Source organism: Triturus cristatus, chromosome 4_2 (assembly GCF_964204655.1).
Source record: "Triturus cristatus chromosome 4_2, aTriCri1.1, whole genome shotgun sequence".
Taxonomy (NCBI): domain Eukaryota; kingdom Metazoa; phylum Chordata; class Amphibia; order Caudata; family Salamandridae; genus Triturus; species Triturus cristatus.
Window position 1 is genome coordinate 228,847,788 of NC_140586.1, and position 20,273 is coordinate 228,868,060.

The 20,273-nt window shown below is 49.9% G+C and overlaps 1 protein-coding gene across 1 annotated transcript in view; it reads left to right on the forward strand.

Annotated features, from left to right (window-relative positions):
- The first annotated feature begins 421 nt into the window (after window positions 1-421).
- Window positions 422-20,273, forward strand: part of BAIAP2L2 (BAR/IMD domain containing adaptor protein 2 like 2) — a 166,203-nt gene continuing 146,351 nt past the window's right edge. Inside the window, exon 1 of the mRNA XM_085601326.1 lies at window positions 422-585. Within this exon, the coding sequence (XP_085457452.1) occupies window positions 547-585 (39 nt within the window). The 5' untranslated portion in view covers window positions 422-546. The remainder of the gene's footprint in view (window positions 586-20,273) is intronic.

Consider the following 20,273-nt stretch of genomic DNA (forward strand, 5'->3'; position numbering starts at 1 on the left):
TGCTGTATTTAAGAAGTTGAAATCTCTGGGCAGACAGTGTTACCATCTGGAAAAGTGACAAAATAATGAAGTAATACTATCACAAAATGTGGCGCCTTATGCCGCATAATTTGCCTTTTCATGCTGTATAATTTAGTCAACTCTGCCGCTAAATGTGTCCCTCCCTTGCCGCATGATTCTAGTCCGTACATAGAAAGTGCCTAGTCTTTCTACAAAGTGTTCTTGGTATATGCAATGGGTGTACCCGGCACATGTATCAAGTGCACCTGGTCCTCACATTGGGTGTTCCTGGTCCTTACACAGAGTGTATGTAAACCTTGACTCCACACTACCTTCCCCGGCCTCCACATGGCGTGTACAAAGTCCACCCCCCGCGTGTTCACCCTCTTGGCCAGTCACGTGCCCCCTCCACGGGTGTTTTATTACTGCTGGGTATCGGATGGACCCGGCGGCCTGTGAATTATTAATCCCTCGCCTCTTCCTGTCGCTCCTTCAGGTGCCCGCCGAGGAGCCAGCGAGCCGCTCTCTGCGCCCCAATACCCCGAGATGGACGTCTTGTACAACTCCACGCTCAACATATACAAGGTGAGGCACCCGGGGACCCTGGCACGGGGAGGGGCGGGGGGTGCTCGGACTCATCTTCTTCCTCCCTCGAGAAGAACCTTGTCCTGGGCTGGCCCCCCACCTCGCACCACACAGACGTCTTCATTAGCTCCACCCTCCCCATCTGTAAGGCGAGATGCCAGGTGGACAGGGCACGGTAAGGAGGGGGGGAGAGGGGGGTTCAGCTTGACGCCAGCCTCCCTCCATCCGTGCCCCGGTGTGGTCCAAACCTAGAGTTAATTGACCCACGGGGGCAGTTATGAGCAGGATAGCAGGTGCATTGGCAACAGAGCCTTGGAAAGTGAGGGGGGGGGGGGGGCCTCAGTGCCGCAATAACTCAACCGACTGTAGGGTAGGGCCCCATTCTTTACTCGTAGTGCCCGTGGGGCTCGTGACGCCCTTAAAATGCCACTGACATGACCTGAGCAAGTGTAAGGTGAGGTACCTGGGCCCTGGTACTGCGGGGGTCGGAGGTGGTGGGCGTTCAGTTCCGTCGTGGTGTGGTGACCAACCTCACGCGCCATGGACGTCTTTTACGCGCAGGCCCGAGTCTACAGAGTGGGCCAGGCCCACCCAAGGAATACACTGGCCCACCCAAGGTCTTTCTGAACCGAAAAAGAAGCGTTTTTCACTTTAATGTTTCACAGGGGCGAGCTGCCCCGTGGGGTCTTTCTTATAGTTTATTTGAATGATTTACACCATTGACATAGACTACTCTCAGGCCTGGGGAGAGGTGTGAAGTCAGCAGAGTTTATTAGCTGCAAATGACCAGCACGAATATCCTGAAAACGGAATTATGATTCTGGGTTTATTGTATGGTATTTTTAAACTTCAGTGCTTTGCAACGTAAAAAGCTGCCAAAGTTTTTAAAAAGTATTAAAAGCTGTAAAGTGGCCCTGTACAGCAGCAAAACCCTTACTGCTGCTGCACATGACCAGGAGCATGCTGCAGTCTTAAAGTTCTGCATCTTAAAGTTCTGAGAAGCAGCGTCCCTCCCCTTCCATAGAGCCGGAAGCACATCAGAGAAAACGAAGTATGTTAAAAAGGCCACAAGCGGAAAGATGGCAATACCTAAAATATCAGGTCGATTAAATACTTTGTTGTTTTTTGGCCAGTACCTTTTCATCTTAATGGCACACCCAAGGCCCTCCCAAAGAAAAAAATCCTTGAGCAGGGCCTGTTTAGGAGTCCTCCCTCCTTGTGAGGTTCTTGTCCTTGAGGTACCCGCCTTCAAGTGACATGGCCGCTAACATCTCTCCTCCCCTAGCCGATATAATGCGAGACACCAGGGAGGCGTGGGCGGAGAGAAGAGGCTTGGCAAGAATTTACAGCTCCCTCGAGAGACCCTTGCCCTGTGCAGTGCCCAAATTAAAGCGGCATGACCTGCGATGCATCTCAAGGCATGCCACCTAGGCTTAGGGCATCGGACAGCCGGGTGGGACCTGTCACGGGGCAGGGACGTATGTGTCTGGTCTGAGCCTCCTCCCTCCTACTCTCCCTGGAGCGAAGCTTGCCTTGACATGGCGACCATAGTATCGTCATTGGTATCCACTGTACGCCTCTCCCACCATATATACATTTCCCAATAATAAACACACAACACAGTTTGTTAGATTGGGTACAAATGCCGCAGGTTAGGTTTATTACATACACCGTTATGTAATGGTGGGTTATCTTACGAGCGATCCAAGGACAGGCAACCAACTGGGCCGCCTGCCCGCCTGATGAGCCGGGCAGCACTGGAGCGTACCCCGCCTCTGCTGCCCTACCAGTGATTCTCTTACAGGATCACGTGACCGTTGGTAACTTCTTACTCACGCCCCTTCCAGGGTGGAGCGTCGCATAGCAAACCCCCCGGTTGTTCAGGCCCACAACCGCCCAAAGGACTAGCAGGGTGCCGACACGGTTTTCCAGGAACCTCCCATGAGGCTCATAGGATTTGGCTCTGGCACCCACCATGGTGCCACGCAGACATACCCTTCTGTACCCATTTGCTTCCATATCGCCCTGTAACTCCGCCTGCAACGAAAAACGAAAACATTACAATACTCTCTACCCCCCACCTGCCACCACCACGCCGGGTAAGCGGAAGGGAGGGATGCGGCGAGCGTGGCAAAGAGGTCAACCTCATGGTGGGGGAGGGCTATATAGCCTCCCCTCAGGCCACGATGCCCCCGGAAGTGACGCCCATCGCGTCACGCCCCGGGAAGAAGAGGGGGGACTCACCGGAGTCCCTGCCCCCAAGGGGGGGCGGGGAGGGGACTCTGGTGTCCAGACGACACTAGAGCGCCGACCGCTCTATTGGCCCCCTGCGGGTGCTGCGGTCAGCTGCATAGTATCGTCATTGGCATCCACTGTACGCCCCTCCCACCATATATACATTTCCCAATAATAAACACACAACACAGTTTGTTAGATTGGGTACAAATGCCGCAGGTTTATTACATACACCGTTATGTAATGGTGGGTTATCTTACGGGCGATCCAAGGGCAGGCAGCCAACTGGGCCTCCTGCCCGCCTGATGAGCCGGGCAGCACTGGAGCGAACCCCGCCTCTGCTGCCCTACCAGTGATTCTCGTACAGGATCACGTGACCGTTGGTAACTTCTTACTCACGCCCCTTCCATGGCAGAGCATTGCATAGCAAACCCCCGGTTGTTCAGGCCCACAACCGCCCAAAGGAGTAGCGGTGCGCCAACACGGTTTTCCAGGAACCTCCCATGAGGCTCCTAGGATTTGGCTCTGGCACCCACCATGATGTCGCGCAGAGGTACCCTTCTGTACCCATTTGCTTCCAGATCGCCCTGTAACTCTGCCAGATCTCTGGAGGCGGCCGCTGTCGCCGCCAGAGCCCCCCACCAAAACAGCTATCGTCTTACCAGCAACTTCTCCTGTCTAGAGCCTCCTGCAAATCTAGATGAAAGAGAACCATCCATACTGGTTATAGATGACCCCATCTATATCCCAAGAGCCCTTGACGTTAGCCTGGGTCAGCTAGTGTCTGATGAAACATGATGCCCTTTTGGCCTGAGAAGTTGTACAAAGAACTATTGACCCCCATGCAGGAAAGTTATACTGCATCACATACCTCTCCCCGAGCCCACTCTGAGCGGGAAGAATGCAGACACCAAGGCTCACATTGCCCCATCTATTTGCTAATCTCACCTAGCTGCCATCCTTCTACCACCGTGTGTGCCTGAACACCTGCGTGCCCCATCCATGGGACAGCAGCCCACTTGCTGGGTGACCACTCCCCCATCCGCCTGCCTACTTTGGCTATTATGGCGAGGAGGCTTATACTTAGCCTTTGAATAGTCCCTATGCTTGCTAAATCATGACGGACAGGAGTGTTCATAGCTAGAAGTGTGTCACAAGGGGCCCTCCTGCCCTCGCCATGTATCCCTTATTCCTTATGGGAATTTTGCCCGTTCAGTTCCTACTGTGGTTTAACCCCCTAGGCTACAAGCTAGAGAATCTGTCTGATTTAAGCAGTACGCCTGTGACGTTAGCTTGGATCAGCTAGAGTCTGATGAAACAAAAAGGCCCTTGTGGCCTGTGAAGTATTCTCCCCAGGACAGTTTCAGACACCCTGGCTCACAATGCCCCACCTATTTCTGATTACACTAGCTGCTGCCCTTCTAGCACCGTGTGCATCTGAACACATGTGTCTCTCATCTCTGGGAGAGCAGCTCACTTGTCAGGAGACCGCTCATACCCCCGCTTGCATACTTAGGCTATTAGGGAGAGAAGGATATACTTAACCTTGGCCCAGTCCCTTTACTTGCTAAATCAAGGCGCACAGGAATGTCCATAACTATGCATATGGCTGCCCTCCAGCACTTGCCCTGCATCCCTTATTCTCTATGGGAATTTCGCCCGCTCCGCTACCTCTGGTGAAGCCCCCTAGGCATACCCAATAAGAGAATCTGTCTGATTCGATACAGGGCGCACTGTCTGTAGTATGGTGCCTATCATTTGATGTGGGAGATGCCACACACTGCCTAGGTCATGGGACCAGAAGCAGCACACCACTTTCACCCGGGCGTACCTCTAAATGGGACTGAGCGATACCGAAGGGGATGTTGGACGGAGCGTTTGAGCACATCAAACACTCACCCCCATCAACTGATCTGGGTTTAAACCATCATCCTTCTTTAGCTCACTCCCCCATCCCGGTTCAGACATGTCCATGCGCAAATCAGTCTGACCCTGTGCCTCATGGGAGCAGTCCAGCTCGAACTGCCAAGCCCTGTCTCCCTTGGACCAGAAACAAGCCTCCTGGGCCGGTTTCGGGTTCCTAACCCTCATCAGCCGGCTATCTTGAATCCAGTGGCAAAGTGAGCAAGGGACCCACGTCTGGGCATACCCTGCCTACTTAGGGCGAACAAAGCGATGCCAAAGGGGATGTTGGACGGAGTGTTGACATGGCAAGCACTCATCCCCCAGTCAACTGATCTTGGTTTAATCCATCATCATACTTTAGCTCTCCCCGCCCCCCCCATTTCAGACATGGCCAAATGCAAGTCAGTTGGAATCTGTGCCTCTTATTGCATCTAAATGGGACTGGCTCAACCCTGCTGTACGCCAGAGACACACATATCTTAAACCTCTTTACTTTGTTTAGACACTTGGCACCCTTCTGGTTGCAGCTCTGTGTATTTGTGAAGCGCGCATGCCCCCGGGGCACGGAGTCGCTGAATGGCCAGTGTATGTTACCCCCTCGCTGATACTTATCTATCCCTCACTGGCCTTACTTGCATTGAAGGGTTGCTGGATGCTACCTAAGGACTGAAGACTTAATACTCCAACCCAGGTCGACCCCATAACTTGGGGACAACCCAAGAAGTGACCATGCCTTTCATGTTACATCTACCCCAGCGCTTGACTATCAATTTGCTAGGGACCCCAGTCCCAAAGGATGCCCCTTCTATTGCCCGGTTCTGGCCCGCAGAAGGATAACCCAGGGGGGCAGCCAAGTCTGTGGGGAAAGTTATGTGCAAATACCTGCCCGTTCCTGAATATGGGGAATGCCCACTGGTCTCTAAACCCTGTCGCTATTTGGCTCTAACACAGTGTTTACCAAACATTTATGCACTGCCGCAAACTTGTTATATGTCAACTACCACAACCTGCCTGCTGCCCTGGCTAACGCGCGGGTGAATATGTCTAAACTGAAGCAACCTGAAACCTGCCCTTGGTTGCAGAGGAATGCCCACCCAGTGTACATGGTACCTGTTTCTAAATGGTGCCAGCAGGTGTTCCTCATAAAAGGCCCTCGTAGCCAATTGCCCAATGCCGAATCATCATTTCGCAGCCCCTCTTTGCATTGTAACTTCCAGAGTCAGTGTAAATTTATACTTTCCCACTATTGTGCTGGTAACCGGTGGCAAAGGCAGACAGAACCTGGGTATAAGATCAGTTTCCTAGAGTAAAACAATAATTATCCCACACCATTATCACAGGCAGTGAGTGTGCACCACAAGACACCCCCCCCCCGAGTTCTGTGCGACACCAACACTAACGCACTGTGTGCCAGTTTGTGCATATCATCCTAGGGTGACTAAGCCCTAATGTTCCCCCTTCCCTGGATGCTCCCCAGTACGAGGGTACAGACTGATGACCAAGTGCTGCGCCAGCCAATATTACCAGGGTCAGTGAAACCACTGCAAGGTGGCACGCCAAGCTAAGCCCACCCAGAATTCACCTACCAATGCAAGAGGACCAAGCATTCCTCGCTTCTTTAGCCATCACTACGGTGGTAGGCCCGCCCAGCCGGTGAGACCACTCTATATGGGCAACAGTTGTCTCACACAAGGCCTGTGTTACCTCAGTCTCGGTCCTCCTGCAGCACAGTGCCCCACAGGCAACCTCCTGGTTGCGCGGTCAATGCAATCTGGCATGGCTGACAGGTGCGCTGGCATTTAGTGCTAAGGTTAGTTTGCAGCCAGCTGGTATTCTGCGGCTTCTGCCATTGCCTCCGGACAAATACTACAAAACCACCCTAACGTATCAGATACTAGACAACCTGTCCCTTCACTCTGAAACTCGATAATCATTAACAGAATGCCAAGTGACTTAAAAAGGGGCATATCAAAACCATGGAAACACCTGGATTTGAACATGTAGCCATCAGGTTCAGAGTCAGATACCTTACCATTAGGCCACTGTCTGCTGTAACAGCTCCACGCAGTACGAAGGCTCTTAGCTATAAGTGGGAACCTCTCAAAACGGTGCTATCTTTATCTGCCTTCACATCATCTGCAGTCATGTGACCTTGGCTTGGCTCAATGGAGCCACGCAGAGGTATTGAAATGGAATACAAGAGTGCCTGTTAAATCAGCTATTCAGCTCAACTATCCTTATGTCCACTGCAAATGAAGGCATGGCCGTCCATGGAACTGCGCAACGCTCGCTACTCCAGGTGCAGCCCACCATACGCAAAGTTTAGCGGCCTGTGCGGAATCTAGGGCTGAGAAGTCACCGCACCCTCACTGGCTAATGGCCTACTAAGGACCCAGCTCCCCTCTGCGTCTGGTTGCTGCCACTCAGTTCGTAACCTGAACCACAGGCCGTGAGGTATCCGAAAGTAACAAATAAATGAGGAAAAGAGACAGATCCCGAACCTGTGCTCAACTAGCTCCAACATTTCAGTGACACTAGTAAATCTTCAAATGCCTGCTTGTTTAACATTCCCTTTTTACTAAAAAAAATTCGAAGTGCTATTGGTTGACTCTTCACAGTTTGATCTAGTACATACTCGAGCTGAAGGTATCGTAGCGCCTTACATGAGCACCCCCTACATTGTACCAGGACTTATGCACAGACAGGTTTACCGAATTAAGAGGGGCAGAGTCACACTTCCCGTGCAAACACTTTTTGCGGATGCGGGCAGCGATCACCTAGTGACCACCCCATCTGCTGCCCCACACACCAAGGTTGTTCACCACTGGCCCCTGCCAATGGCCAATTCCTGATTTGAGTGCCTGCTCTAAACCTGTTAGCGATGTAGCCCACTGCCATGCGCTGGTGTGCGTAACACCACTTCTCTCAAAGGACCATACCCTGGACCCACCGACAGGCCAGGCTCAGTGTGCGCTCGTGCGGCGCACAAATCACCATCAAAGACCATCCGCCCGATCCCATGGCCCTTAGGGACCACCCACCAGCGTGTCCCACCCAAGGCAGTGTAAATAAATCCATTGGAGGCCGTGCCGGACAAGTAGGCAGCAAAAGAAGAAACATGCTAAACAGCTCAAGTTCCCCACTGAGAGGAATATGGCGATACCCGTCCGAAAGAACTATGGCGCGCTGGAATCAACCTGGTTGCATGCCCGCCTCTGCTCCCATGCACCCTACTCAAAGCGTAGAAGGGTTCAGATGTATGTTGGGTACATCGGCAGCTAGTCTGGTTGGCGGCACTTCAGAGGCCACAGCCACCGCACCCAAATCGACGAAGGAAACCCAAATAGCCCTCACAAATCCCTTCATAAACAATCCCTAGGAAGGTAGCTGAAAACGAAAACTTTGCATGCAGCTGGGGGAGCCGCACCAGTACCGGCCGGCAGAGGACACACAGGAGCGTGGGCAACGAGCTCAATGCAGGGGATCGAGCAGCGCTTCCCGCTGTGCCAATAAATCATCGTCGCGACCTGCAGAAACACTGCATCCTGAAATGGGAATTGCAGCAGGGATGCACTATTCAATTGCCGAACACCGCCCCCCAAGACCATGAGGGCACCGCCATTGCAACCGCTTGCCCACTGCGCGTCCCATGGACCGTGGGTACCGCCCTGGGAGGACGGCCATAGTGACCACCTCGGACTGCCCCGATCTCAGGGTGGACTGCCTACGTGTGACACCTCCGTAACTTCAGTGCACCCATGAGTGACATTCAACGGCCATGAGCAACCGTCTCTCGCCAACCAAATCAAGCAATAAAGACAAGGGAATCGCAACATCAGAAATTACCCACAAGAACAACAAGAAGCTCCCAAAAAACTAGGAGCCGCAACAATAAAAGAGATCTACAAAGTTGAATCATGTGCCAAAGAGCAGCGCTGTGCCTTTGCTCCGAGGCACACTCTTCGCCCCCTTGTAAAACAATTATTGAAAGAAGCAGTCATGTAAAATTAAACTTGCATGAAAAAAGATCTCCCCTGATTGCCTATCAGCGCATAACCTGAAATTAAGCCCTAGGCCTGTCACAGCCACAACAAAAGGGGGGCCCCGCACCTCCTTGCCTCACATCTGCCCGGATGAAACACCCAAGGAGCCTGGAATACCAAAACAAGGAGGCATCAAAAGTACACGCAAAACGATTCACATCTCCAAATGTTGAGGTCTGTCTCTGCAGGCCACCCTCAACACCTGCTGTGTGTATCCACGGGCGACATAGCCTTGCTAATCATCAGTTACGGTCCAATCAATCTTTCATCGGCACCGGGCACGGACCCACACCGTGACAAGAACATCCGTGCAGCACAAGCACCAAGTGGCCCACGTCCAGGCAGGACATGCATAATCCATAATCAACTCTAAGTACCCTTCTCCCGGTACTAATAACAAATATAGCAAGGGGCCAGCTCCTAGTGCCTCACCCTTATCAGCCGACAGCCTCACAGAGATGATCGAAACAGAAGCAGTCCCAGGTCAATCAGTACAACCCTACCCCCTACTCACCGGTGAATTCGCGCAATGTACTGCATTTATTCGCAAAACCGTGTATTGCTGAAGGCACCTCACTGCAATATTGCACCTCTCTCCAACCATATTGCGCATGTCCCCACCAATTTTATTAGGCCACGACGGAAGAAGACAGAAAATTGTCCCACAATTCGCCTTAAACGCAGGATCAAGATGAACTGCACTCAATTCACTCCCGGCGCCTCTTTGCTGCTTACAGGCATGCCTAATCCCTTGCGGCACCCTTCTGCCATTCCCGCCACACCCACATACGGGAGCAGCCCCACCTATGGCAGCGCCGCATCCATTCCTACCGCACACTCGGTCAGCCATCACCGCGCCTCCCTGCCTGCACAAGCAGCCTCGCCCCTGAATAAGGGCTTGTCTATACCCCCCTCGTATATGGGGGTAGCCGCCTCGCAGCGCTGCTACAATACCGAAACTACGCCCGCACCGTAGTGAGTGCAGACCTCCAATTGATCAAACCTCCAATGGACTAGCATGCACGCTATTAACGTATGCGTGCTAATAACACATTATGTTACATCTAGCATGTCAATCACCCCCATTATGAAATGCGTTATCAAACGTTATGCGACATCCCAAAGACACGCGCCACCCGCTCGACCGTGCATGAGGGCCCAAAAAGCAGCTCAGGCCTCACGCCCCAATCCCGGCGGAAAAGAATTCACAGGCGGCAGGAAGTGTGCGAATAAGGAGGTCGGACCCTGGTGCCGCCAGTTCCCACCAGGGTGAGAGAAGCCCCAAGGATGCAGTGATCGGAGCACCGCTTAAGTTGCTGATTCGACAGGGGCACAGACCGGCCCCCGGGGGAAGGCGGGTAACTATCGGAAAAATGGCAGCGTCGAGTACGACTTCAACTACTCCCATGTCTAGTAGTCTGAGGGGTGAACCCGACTCACCGGAGAATCACAACGAATCGTAGTACACCGAAATAAACGGCCGCCCGCTACCTCCCGTATTTCTCTCTCTCCGCGCTGCGTAACCAAGGGAGCCTGACCAAGTACCGAGGGAGCTCCTGAATCCCCCCCCCCCTCTTAGGCATCACAACTCAGCAATGGCCGGGCAGAGCCTACGCAACGAGGCTTATGGGGGGTGGGGGTTAACCGAAGTCTCACCCTCACTTGCAGCTCCCTCGGACAACAAGACGGCGTGAATCTCAGCGCGAGGAAAAGACGGCGGGAGACGACCAGTAGACGGCGTATGCGGCGAGCGTGGCAAAGAGGTCAACCTCATGGTGGGGGGGGGCTATATAGCCTCCCCTCAGGCCACAATGCCCCCGGAAGTGACGCCCATCGCGTCATGCCCAGGGATGAAGAGGGGGGACTCACCGGAGTCCCTGCCCCCAAGGGGGGGGGGAGGGGAGGGGACTCTGGTGCCCAGACAACACTAGAGCGCCGACCGCTCTATTGGCCCCCTGCGAGTGCCGCGGTCAGTGGCATATACATCAGTCTCCGAGGGGTCCCTGGAGGTGGTGAAGCATTTGCTCGGGACAAACACTCCCAACCCGAAAGTCACTTGCCCCGGTGCGATGTTTAGCCTCAGGCTGCATATATGTAAACAAGGCGGTACCATGGGGTACTTCACCTTTTCAGCCAATGCAAGTGAACCCTCAACATGCACATTCGCGCGAAACACCTTGGGCCCGATTCACAGAACAAACTTAAGACTAAATCCTAAACTTAGTACCATTCTGGTACTCACAGAATGCACTTACTACTTCTGGTATTCACAGAATGAACTTACTACTTTTGCTATTCACAGAATGAACTTAGTACTTTTGCTATTCACAGAATGGATTTACGACTCCTAAACTTACGTCCGCACTCGGGCCGGAAATTCCGGCCCGGAGGCGGAGCTTCCGGGCCGGAGGCGGGGCTTCCGGGCCGGAGGCGGAGCTTCCGGCCCGGAGGTGGGGATTCCGGCCGATTTAGCTATGGCTGAAATCTCCACCTCCGGGCCGGAAGCTCCGCCTCCGGCCCGGAAGCTCCGCCTCTGGCCCGGAAGCCCCGCCTCCGGGCCGGAAGCTCCGCCTCCGGGCCGGAATTTCCGGCCCGAGTGCGGACGTAAGTTTAGGAGTCGTAAATCCATTCTGTGAATAGCAAAAGTACTAAGTTCATTCTGTGAATAGCAAAAGTAGTAAGTTCATTCTGTGAATACCAGAAGTACTAGGTGCATTCTGTGAATACCAGAATGGTACTAAGTTTAGGATTTAGTCTTAAGTTTGTTCTGTGAATCGGGCCCCTCGATTCCATCTCACCATACTAAAGTTACCTGAAACATTGGCTAATGGTCACATGGACCAGAGTAATCCCCTCATATAGAACGTTAGCATCAAAACTGCTTACATACGTGTTTAGAAAAAAAACATGTCATTCTTTCAGAAATGTTGGTGCAAACAGAGGCGGTCTTTACTAAGACAGCACCCTGGGCATGGGTGGGGAGACCTTTAGCCCCTTGCTGCAGTGCAGAATTTGTAAAAAAAAAAAAAAGAAGTGGCAGAGACCTCGTAGGACCACTGCAGCTTGCACCACCCTATGCCCCTGCCAGGGCTGCCAATGACAGTACCAGTACAACTACCAAGCATCACATTCCTCTAAGCTAAAAATTCAGACTTTTCCAGGTCCCCAAAGCTATAATAATGGCTTGGGCGAAAGGTATTACTCATCTTTTATGCATATTAATTTAATAAAAAACCGTTGCTGTGCACTTTAAACAATGCCACCATGTGGCAGACAGTCATAAATGCCGGTGTTGACAATTAAGTGCAGGTACTGAGCACCGGAAATCAATGGCTTAATTAAGCACTGTCTTGCTGATGGTAGTGAATTAAATGAGGCAGAAGGGGGTCCCTTTTGTGTTCATTGGTCTGTACCTGGATGAGCAGGGACTTGCCCCTGACCACAAACACCCCGGACCTCTAGGATCACTTAAATCACCCATAGCCTAGTTGCCTTGCACCGATGATGGTTTTGTTGAGATGTGCCATCAAGGAAGAGGGCTAAAGGGGTGTTAAAAACATCACCTGCAGTATGACAATGAAGGACTTTAAGCACTTTCAACTGGCAAATCAGACAGAAACGAATAGGCAGGGACAAGGACAATGCTGTCATGGAGGCCCTCACTTGAGATCTCCATCCCTGGAGAGACCTTAGCCCCAGCACGGTGGCCAACCTCAGGCAACAAGGCTTTTTCTGGGTTTCCACCAGCAACGCCTACATCTATAAGAGGAGTAACAGGGGGTTAAGGGCCACACATGTGAAGGGTGTTTGGTCATGGACTGAGCTTTCACACCCCCTTGAGACACAGTTTTTCCAGTGCGATGGTCAACCTCATGCCCCATGGCCGTCACCCCACTTCCACTATCAACATGTACACCTATAAGGAGAGTAACTGGGGTTATGTCACAATTCATTCCCTGCATTCTCGTGCCCACCACCAGGGGGCTGAATTGTGGAGCTTTCCAGTGTTCTAATATGCCTCCAGACACTACCCTGCATGCATATTCTGACTTCCAGGCATTTGGACACCATTTGGGAATTGACATCCATTCCCCATCCATGCCGGGTGTTGTGGAAGTCAGTCTGCTCAAATTGCAAACAACATTACCTATAATCCCCTGCTCACTGCTTTGTCTCCACCCTGCAGGCCAAGGATGGGTGGAGGAATTCTGCTTACCTGTGGCTGGCTGCTGCTAGCCTGCTCACACCTCATGCATGTGATTACTGTGAGCTCTTTTAAGCCCCAGCTCCCTTCAGTCCAGTGTTGGTCATTGTAGCTCTTATCCGGTGAGACCAGTCCTTGTTTCTGAGCTTTTGCTATTCCTTGATTCCTGAGCTATAGCCAATCCTTGTGCCTGAATTAGTACTGCCTGCAGTGTTACCTTGTTTTCTGAGCTATAGTTAGTCTTTGCTCCTGTTCCTGAGCTTCAGCTATTTCTTGTTCCTGATTTGCACTGCTTGCAGTGCTCTCTTGACTCTATGTTTCCTGAGCTGTAGCTAATTCCTGTTTCCTTGAACTGGCACTGCCTGCAGTGCTACCTTGACTCCTGAGCTTTAGTAATTCCCTGTTCCTGAACTAGCACTGCCTGCAGTGCTACCTTGACCCCTGAGCCTTATCTCAATTCTTGTTCCTACCCCAGCACTGCCTTCAATGCTACTTTGTTTTCTTGCTTCCTGAACCTGCACTATTCGAGTATACCCTTGTAGCCTCCCCTTCTGTATATCCTTTTCCAGTCCCCACCTTTCTTCCCATTTCCTTGGTTCCAGTTCTAGTTTGCTGTCTTTCTATTTTGCTGTCTTGCTTCTGTTACCTTGTATGTTTGTTACCTGCTTTCTGCCAAGTGTGCCCAGTGATTTCCTTCCTTTCCTGTTAACCACTCCTCCTTGCTAGCTCCTTGTCTATTGTGCTTGTGTTTAGTTCTACCCCTTTGATGTTGCTGCCTTGCGTGTTCCCGTTTGATCGCCAGGATCCATGGGCACAGCTGACTACCTAGGTGGTGTTTCTTGTTCACTTTGAGTATTGTCTTTGAGTTACAGTTATAACATCACCATAGGTATAAGCTCCACAGACCCTGCCTTTGCATACATATCCTATATGTGGGTATTTTCAGTCAGTATCTGTAACAGCAATTGTGGGTGAGGAACTAAATGAGCTTCAGTCTTACTGTGTGGAGCTCCTGAGTGCTTTACCCCACAATTCCTTTATTGTTAATGTTGTATTATATATATATGTCTTGCACGTTTGTCCAGGGTGTAGTTAGTCTGAATGCTAAATCACCTCTGAGGGCCTGTCCTTTCTGAGTCCTAGCTCTCTTATTCTCTTATACAGAGCTTCCTCTTTGGATTCCCTTTCTCCTTTGACTCGCTGTGTGATCCTGGGCAGCTCTGTACCTAGTATTCTGCCTACTTTGTCTTCCCTGGCACCAGTCGTTGCCAGAGTCCCTGACACATGCCAGTGTCCCGGACTGAGTCCTGACAGGTTATTGGAAGATGATGGGGAGGAGGAGGCCAAAACAGTTCGATTACTCCATCCTACATCCAGCAATGGGACACCCAGCTATGGACCTGGTGCAAATGTTACTCTGTATGCTATGGGCATATCGAGGTAGACCTTGGGTTTGAGTCAGCATGTTTTGTTGGTGGAGAGAAAGCTGTCCTCCATCTGAACTTGACTTATGATATGTTCGTCAACGTTCCCCTAGCACTCTCTCTCCTAACCAATGACCTAATTTCCTAAAGGAAACACTCCATAGATTCTCTTGCTGCATTACTGCACTAGATTAAAAAAATGTTCCTCCACTCCACCAGGACAAATCATTTTACCACTTTAATAGTGTTGTGAAGCAAAGAAATGTAGTGGCCATTATCTATTACGCACATTCTTCCCTTCTGCATTATGTCCACAGCCCTGAATAACACCACGTAATCACAGTCTTGAATCCTAAATTACAGCATTATTATGTAATGGCAAAGAAAAAACACGACCTCTAATCCTGACGAATTAACGCTAAACCAAAGCACACTATTCAATGACTTTGGCAATCCTAAATCCTAATTCTATTGAAATCTCATCACCTCTCTTCAACATTACCCACGTCTAGCATGCACGTTTGGGAGACCACTCTCTCTTTTGCGACCACTCATAAACATTCTCTCATTGTGAGCCAATAACTGCCATGTAGACTTCTTGAAAATCACCACCATACGAAACACCCCGGTCACAATTCTGACTGCTCTACCTTGATCCTCTTAAATTCTCACTACATACCAACTTCACTCAACTATAGTCTCGGACTTCATCACAACAAGCCCATCAAAACTCATTCCTCCTATGAAATCATTCAAACCATCATGAGCACCTTGTGATCCTTTCAGTCCTCAAACCAGGAAACCTCTTTCCCTCAAGTCTGCAGTTATTCTCTGCCGGCCATATCCAGCCATACCCAGCTCGCATGGAATATGCAGTCTTTCCACTGTTTCTAAAACAGAATCTACTGCAGAGTCCTCTTCCCTGTTAGCTATTGTCTTGTATCTCAACTGCCCTTCTTTTGTAAGATAATGGAACTATTGGTCTTCAAGAGTCTAACACTTTATCCTTCTTCCAATAATCTCCTTTTTCACCTCTGATCTGGCATACATACTATTACTCTCCGGAGCTCCGTCCGCCGTATCCCCCGACGATAAGGATCGTGAGCCCCGGGCACGAATCCTTTGCATAATCTGGGCAGCGGAACGTCCAGGTATTGTGCTGACACTGGGTGAAACTCTAGAAGACCCAGTGCGGCGAAGAATCAAGCAAATTTCTCTCCAGATAGGAGTCGTGTAAGCTGCGCTAAAATGGCTGCCGCGAACTGAGGAGGCTGACCCTGGTATCGGTGGTGCTGAGATGAATGCCGAGATGCAGCAGCAAGCAAGCCCTGCGCGGAAAGAAGACTGGCAGGCGACCGTGCAGCGGGGACCCTGAGGCCGTGACCCAAAACACGGATTGGAGCGATGCGGAGTGGGGCGCCTTCTCCGGAGTGCCGACTGCGTGCGTCATGTTGTATAGGGCCTCTGTACACAGGCAAAGCGAAGGAGTGCAAGCCTGCAATTGAGACTCCCGACCGTAGCAGTCCAGAGAGCTGAAGTGCAGTACCTGAGAGGCCGGTGAGTACCTGGGCACCCTGGGTGAACCCAAGTAGCCCTTGGAGTGAGCACTGAAACCCCCTTGGAGTGAGAGCTGATCCCAAGACAGAGACCAAGGTAGTGACCAAGTAGGGACTATCCTGTCAGAGAAGAGCTGTGGGAGTCGCAAGCATTGGAGGGCCCGACGGCCGAGAATAAAAGTGACCCCGGAGGGGTAAGTTGGCTTCTGGGGCCCCGGGACTCAACAGCACTGGGCATATTCCACCAGAGTGCAGGGGATACAACAGCACAGCCACAGTAAAGGAGGTTACAGCCCATATCTCGGGCCGCCTGACCCCAAAATGGTGGGCGTCATCCCTCACTCAGGAGTTCAGGAGGCTTCCCTGTTGTCCCATGGGGATAAGGAGGACGGAAGTAAGGCTCCCTGTAATGTCTTGGCCAGATGTGAATTGAAGACACAGGATCAGTGATACACGGGAGCACATAGCCATTGCCTGACCTTAAGATGGCCACCATGTTACACTATTACCTCAAGAGGTACTCCATTTCAGGCACTAATCGTACTTGACCGGCACTAATTGTTTATCCTCAGCCCTTATCTGCCATATAGCCCTGGGCTGATTCAGACGGGATGGTGCCGATGCGGGGGGCATGATGCTCCGGAGCTGCTGCAAGACTCATAAGTGGTCGTACACTACCCATAATCACCCTTAAGTATGTTTTCTGGCCTCCACATCTTAAGGATTTCCTCCCTGGGACCCATTTCAATCAATCTCAAATAAGACAGGACCCATTTCAAACAATCTCAAATAAGACGCCGAGATGACCCAGCACGGTGTTTGAAATTGGCAATGGACCAAGTGATTATATGATCCCACCTGGGTTATGGTCCCGATTACACTAACCTTTTGGGCCCCCAATGAGGTCCTTTTCTTGCACTGTCGGTCTACCAGAATCTGATCTGCTTCACAGCCCCCTGTTTCTACTCTCCTCCCATATTTCCTCCATCCTCTATTGGGGACCTGTTCCTCTATGTTTGATTATGTAACTGTAACTAACTTAACTATACAGAAAAGTTATTCTTGTTATTCCTGATCGCGGAAACCTGAGCAACATGGCTGATGCCCGGTGGAGCTGCTAGTCAGCTATAGAGGAGATCGGCCCTGGTTCACCCCCTCGACCTTCACCTACCCAGCCGGACATTGGGCACAGTTCTCCTCGTCTCCCCGCTATGGATCCTTTCTCCCCCTCCCTCCGACAAACTAACGTAACATTGTTTTCTTTGTCCTGTGTGTTACTATGCTCTTGTAACGGATGTAATTTGTAACTTGTAATTCAATTATCCATATGTAAAGCGCTCTGATACATCCGGGTCTAGCTAGTGCTATATAAAACTCGTCAAATAAATAAAATAAATAAATAAACAATGGTCTTTGACTTGGCCTTTCACAACACTCATTCACTTCCTTAGACAGAATCATAAACTTTGTAACCCGAGCTCTGTCTAATTTACCCTAGCATATGCGACCTCAGTACCACCAGCAAGCCAGCTGGCTCATCGACAAAAACGGCAAAATTATTTTTAAAGCAGTAAATGGTCTGGCCCCAACCTACCTATCTGACACCATATCCTAATACACCCTTTCGAAACCTAAGTTCCACCTATTTCAGTTTTTCACTGGCTTCAAGATTCAATCTTACCACCTTCTAGACCCATTTGCACTGGGACTCCCTTTCACCTAACATGCAGGCCATCCACACTCTACAAGACTTCAAACCAGCACTGACATTTCCCTTTTTGAGACTTGAACAAAGACAGGGATTACTGCCCTACGATGCTGTGAATACGTATATCTCAAGCCTGTATGATCCATTAGCTAGTTATACGTCATCGTTAGGGCTCCCTGTTTTCCATTTTACTGATTTTTGCAGATAAATACAGACAGAAAACATTGTGTTTCCTGTCTGTATTTATTTTTAAAAGTGGAAACATATGGATAATTTTGCTTCTTTTGAGTGACTCTCCATGTAAATTTCAGGCCAATAGCTGTACAAATTGGCAGCATGGGGAGTTAGAAAGCTGAATGAGATTGTCTTAAATTTCTGCATATCTCAAAATGTATGTGTGCTGTTATGCAAACTTTTTTCATGTGGGTTGATTATTTTATTATATTTTGTCTGTAAAATGTTCTGACAGGCAACAAAGTTTGAGTGCACGTTTATCCGATAAATAAGTGAGGAAATATACGAGTAATCACCTCTTCTGTTCTCAAAACACAAAATAAATATGGATAAGTACCAATAAGATGGCTAAAAAATAAATATGGATAAATACAGACAGAAATGTTAAAAAGTTAAATACCATAAAACCGGGAGCCCTAGTATTAGTTTTAGTTAGCAAAGGGTTTTCTTAAATATCTTCTTATCTTCTAAGTATCTGGAACAACTTCTAGAACTTTGGGTAAATTATGTTAACCATGCCGTCTTCAGTGAGCTTGATACACCATGAAGCTGGGGGGAGCTGAACAAATTTTCCATGAGATGGTTAGTAGACCTTTTCTCAGGGTTACAGGTAAAATAACCAAACCGGCTGCATACAAATTACATGGCCTGGAGAAGGCGCATTAGCCACCACACACTATAGGTAGAGATGGGAGCTACTTTGAGGGGGTAAAACTTTGGGTGTAAAGTCTAGTCCAGCAGAGCTTCGTGCTCCATTGGAGGAGTACAGTTAAAACCACAGAAGCTCCTGCGAGGTCTGGAGATGTCGAGCCGACTGGAAGGAAGTCCCAGAGCTGGCCAGAAACACAAAACAGGGTCTCAACTTCCCACCAGGGCTTTTGCCTGTCACTTTGCTAATCCATTTATATTGCTTGACCGATTACATTACTTATTCAAGTACATCTGGCCGCCTGATAACTGTGCTTGTCCAATAACTGTTTTTTCTGATAATTGCACTTGCATCATACCTCAGTTCACGTGATAACACGGTTTGTTCAGCAACTCAATTGGTCTTTTTTTATACTGCAATTGTCTGATAACTCACTATGTCTCATTGTGGTCTTTGTTACCTTCAATCACATTCTTGTTGCCTCAATTTATGGGTTTTTTCCCTTTGGCCATGCCAGTTTAAAGATTGTAGGGGAGACAATTCACAGGAATTATGTCCTTGTAATTCTTGCAAGACAGAAGATAGAGAAAACCCTTTTCAGTGAGTTTCACCAAAAGTACTTTTGTGGCTAAGGGAACCCTCTGAGAGGTAGAAAGGGTATGCATGTGAAGCAAGCATTCATTTTGAAGAAGCAGACATGATGTCAAGCACTCAAAAGGGTGATTTTCAGGAACAGTGATATGGAGTCGATGACAGATTATATGTCCAGGGTGCTTCATTGGTACAGACTCTGGCGATAGTCGGGTAGCAGATGTTGAGTTTGTCATTATTGACAGTAGGCCCAGGATGTGCTATTGTTAAGTACTTCATTGACAAACAGTAGGTCCTGAATATGTTGTTTGTTTGGATTTCATTGATAAGATAGCAGGTCTGGGCTCTGTCAGTGGTATGGAGTTCACTGACAGCCAGTAGGGCCAGGGACTCTTGGTGTGGCTTCATTGAAACACAATGGATACAGAGGGTGTTGTTTGTCTGGACTTCATCGATAGACAGTAGGTTTCGGGTGTGTTTCTGGAAGGAGTTTTTGATGGATAGTAGGGCTGCTGCATGCCAGTGGTATGGCCTTTGTTGAGAGACTAAGTCCAGAATCTGTTGGTGGTATGGAGTTCATTGACAGCAGGTCTGGAGTCTGTTGAAGGTGTGGAGTTCATTGACAGCAGGTCTGGAGTCTGCTGTTGGTATGGAGTTTATTGACCGTGGGTCTGGAGTCTGTTGAAGGTGTGGAGTTCATTGACAGCAGGTCTGGATTCTGCTGGTGGTATGGAATTCATTGACAGCAGGTCTGGAGTCTGCTGTTGGTATAGAGTTCATTGACCATGGGTCCGGAGTCTGTTGAAGGTGTGGAGTTCATTGACAGCAGGTCTGGATTCTGCTGGTGGTATGGAATTCATTGACTGCGGGTTTGGAGTCTGTTGAAGGTGTGGAGTTCATTTACCGCGGGTCTGGAGTCTGTTGAAGGTGTGGAGTTCATTGACAGCAGGTCTGGAGTCTGCTGTTGGTATGGAGTTCATTGACTGCGGGTCTGGAGTCTGTTGAAGGTGTGGAGTTCATTGACAGTAGGTCTGGAGTCTGCTGGTGGTATGGAGTTCATTGACAGCAGGTATGGAGTCTGCTGGTAGTATGGAGTTCATTGACCATGGGTCTGGAGTCTGTTGAAGGTGTGGAGTTCA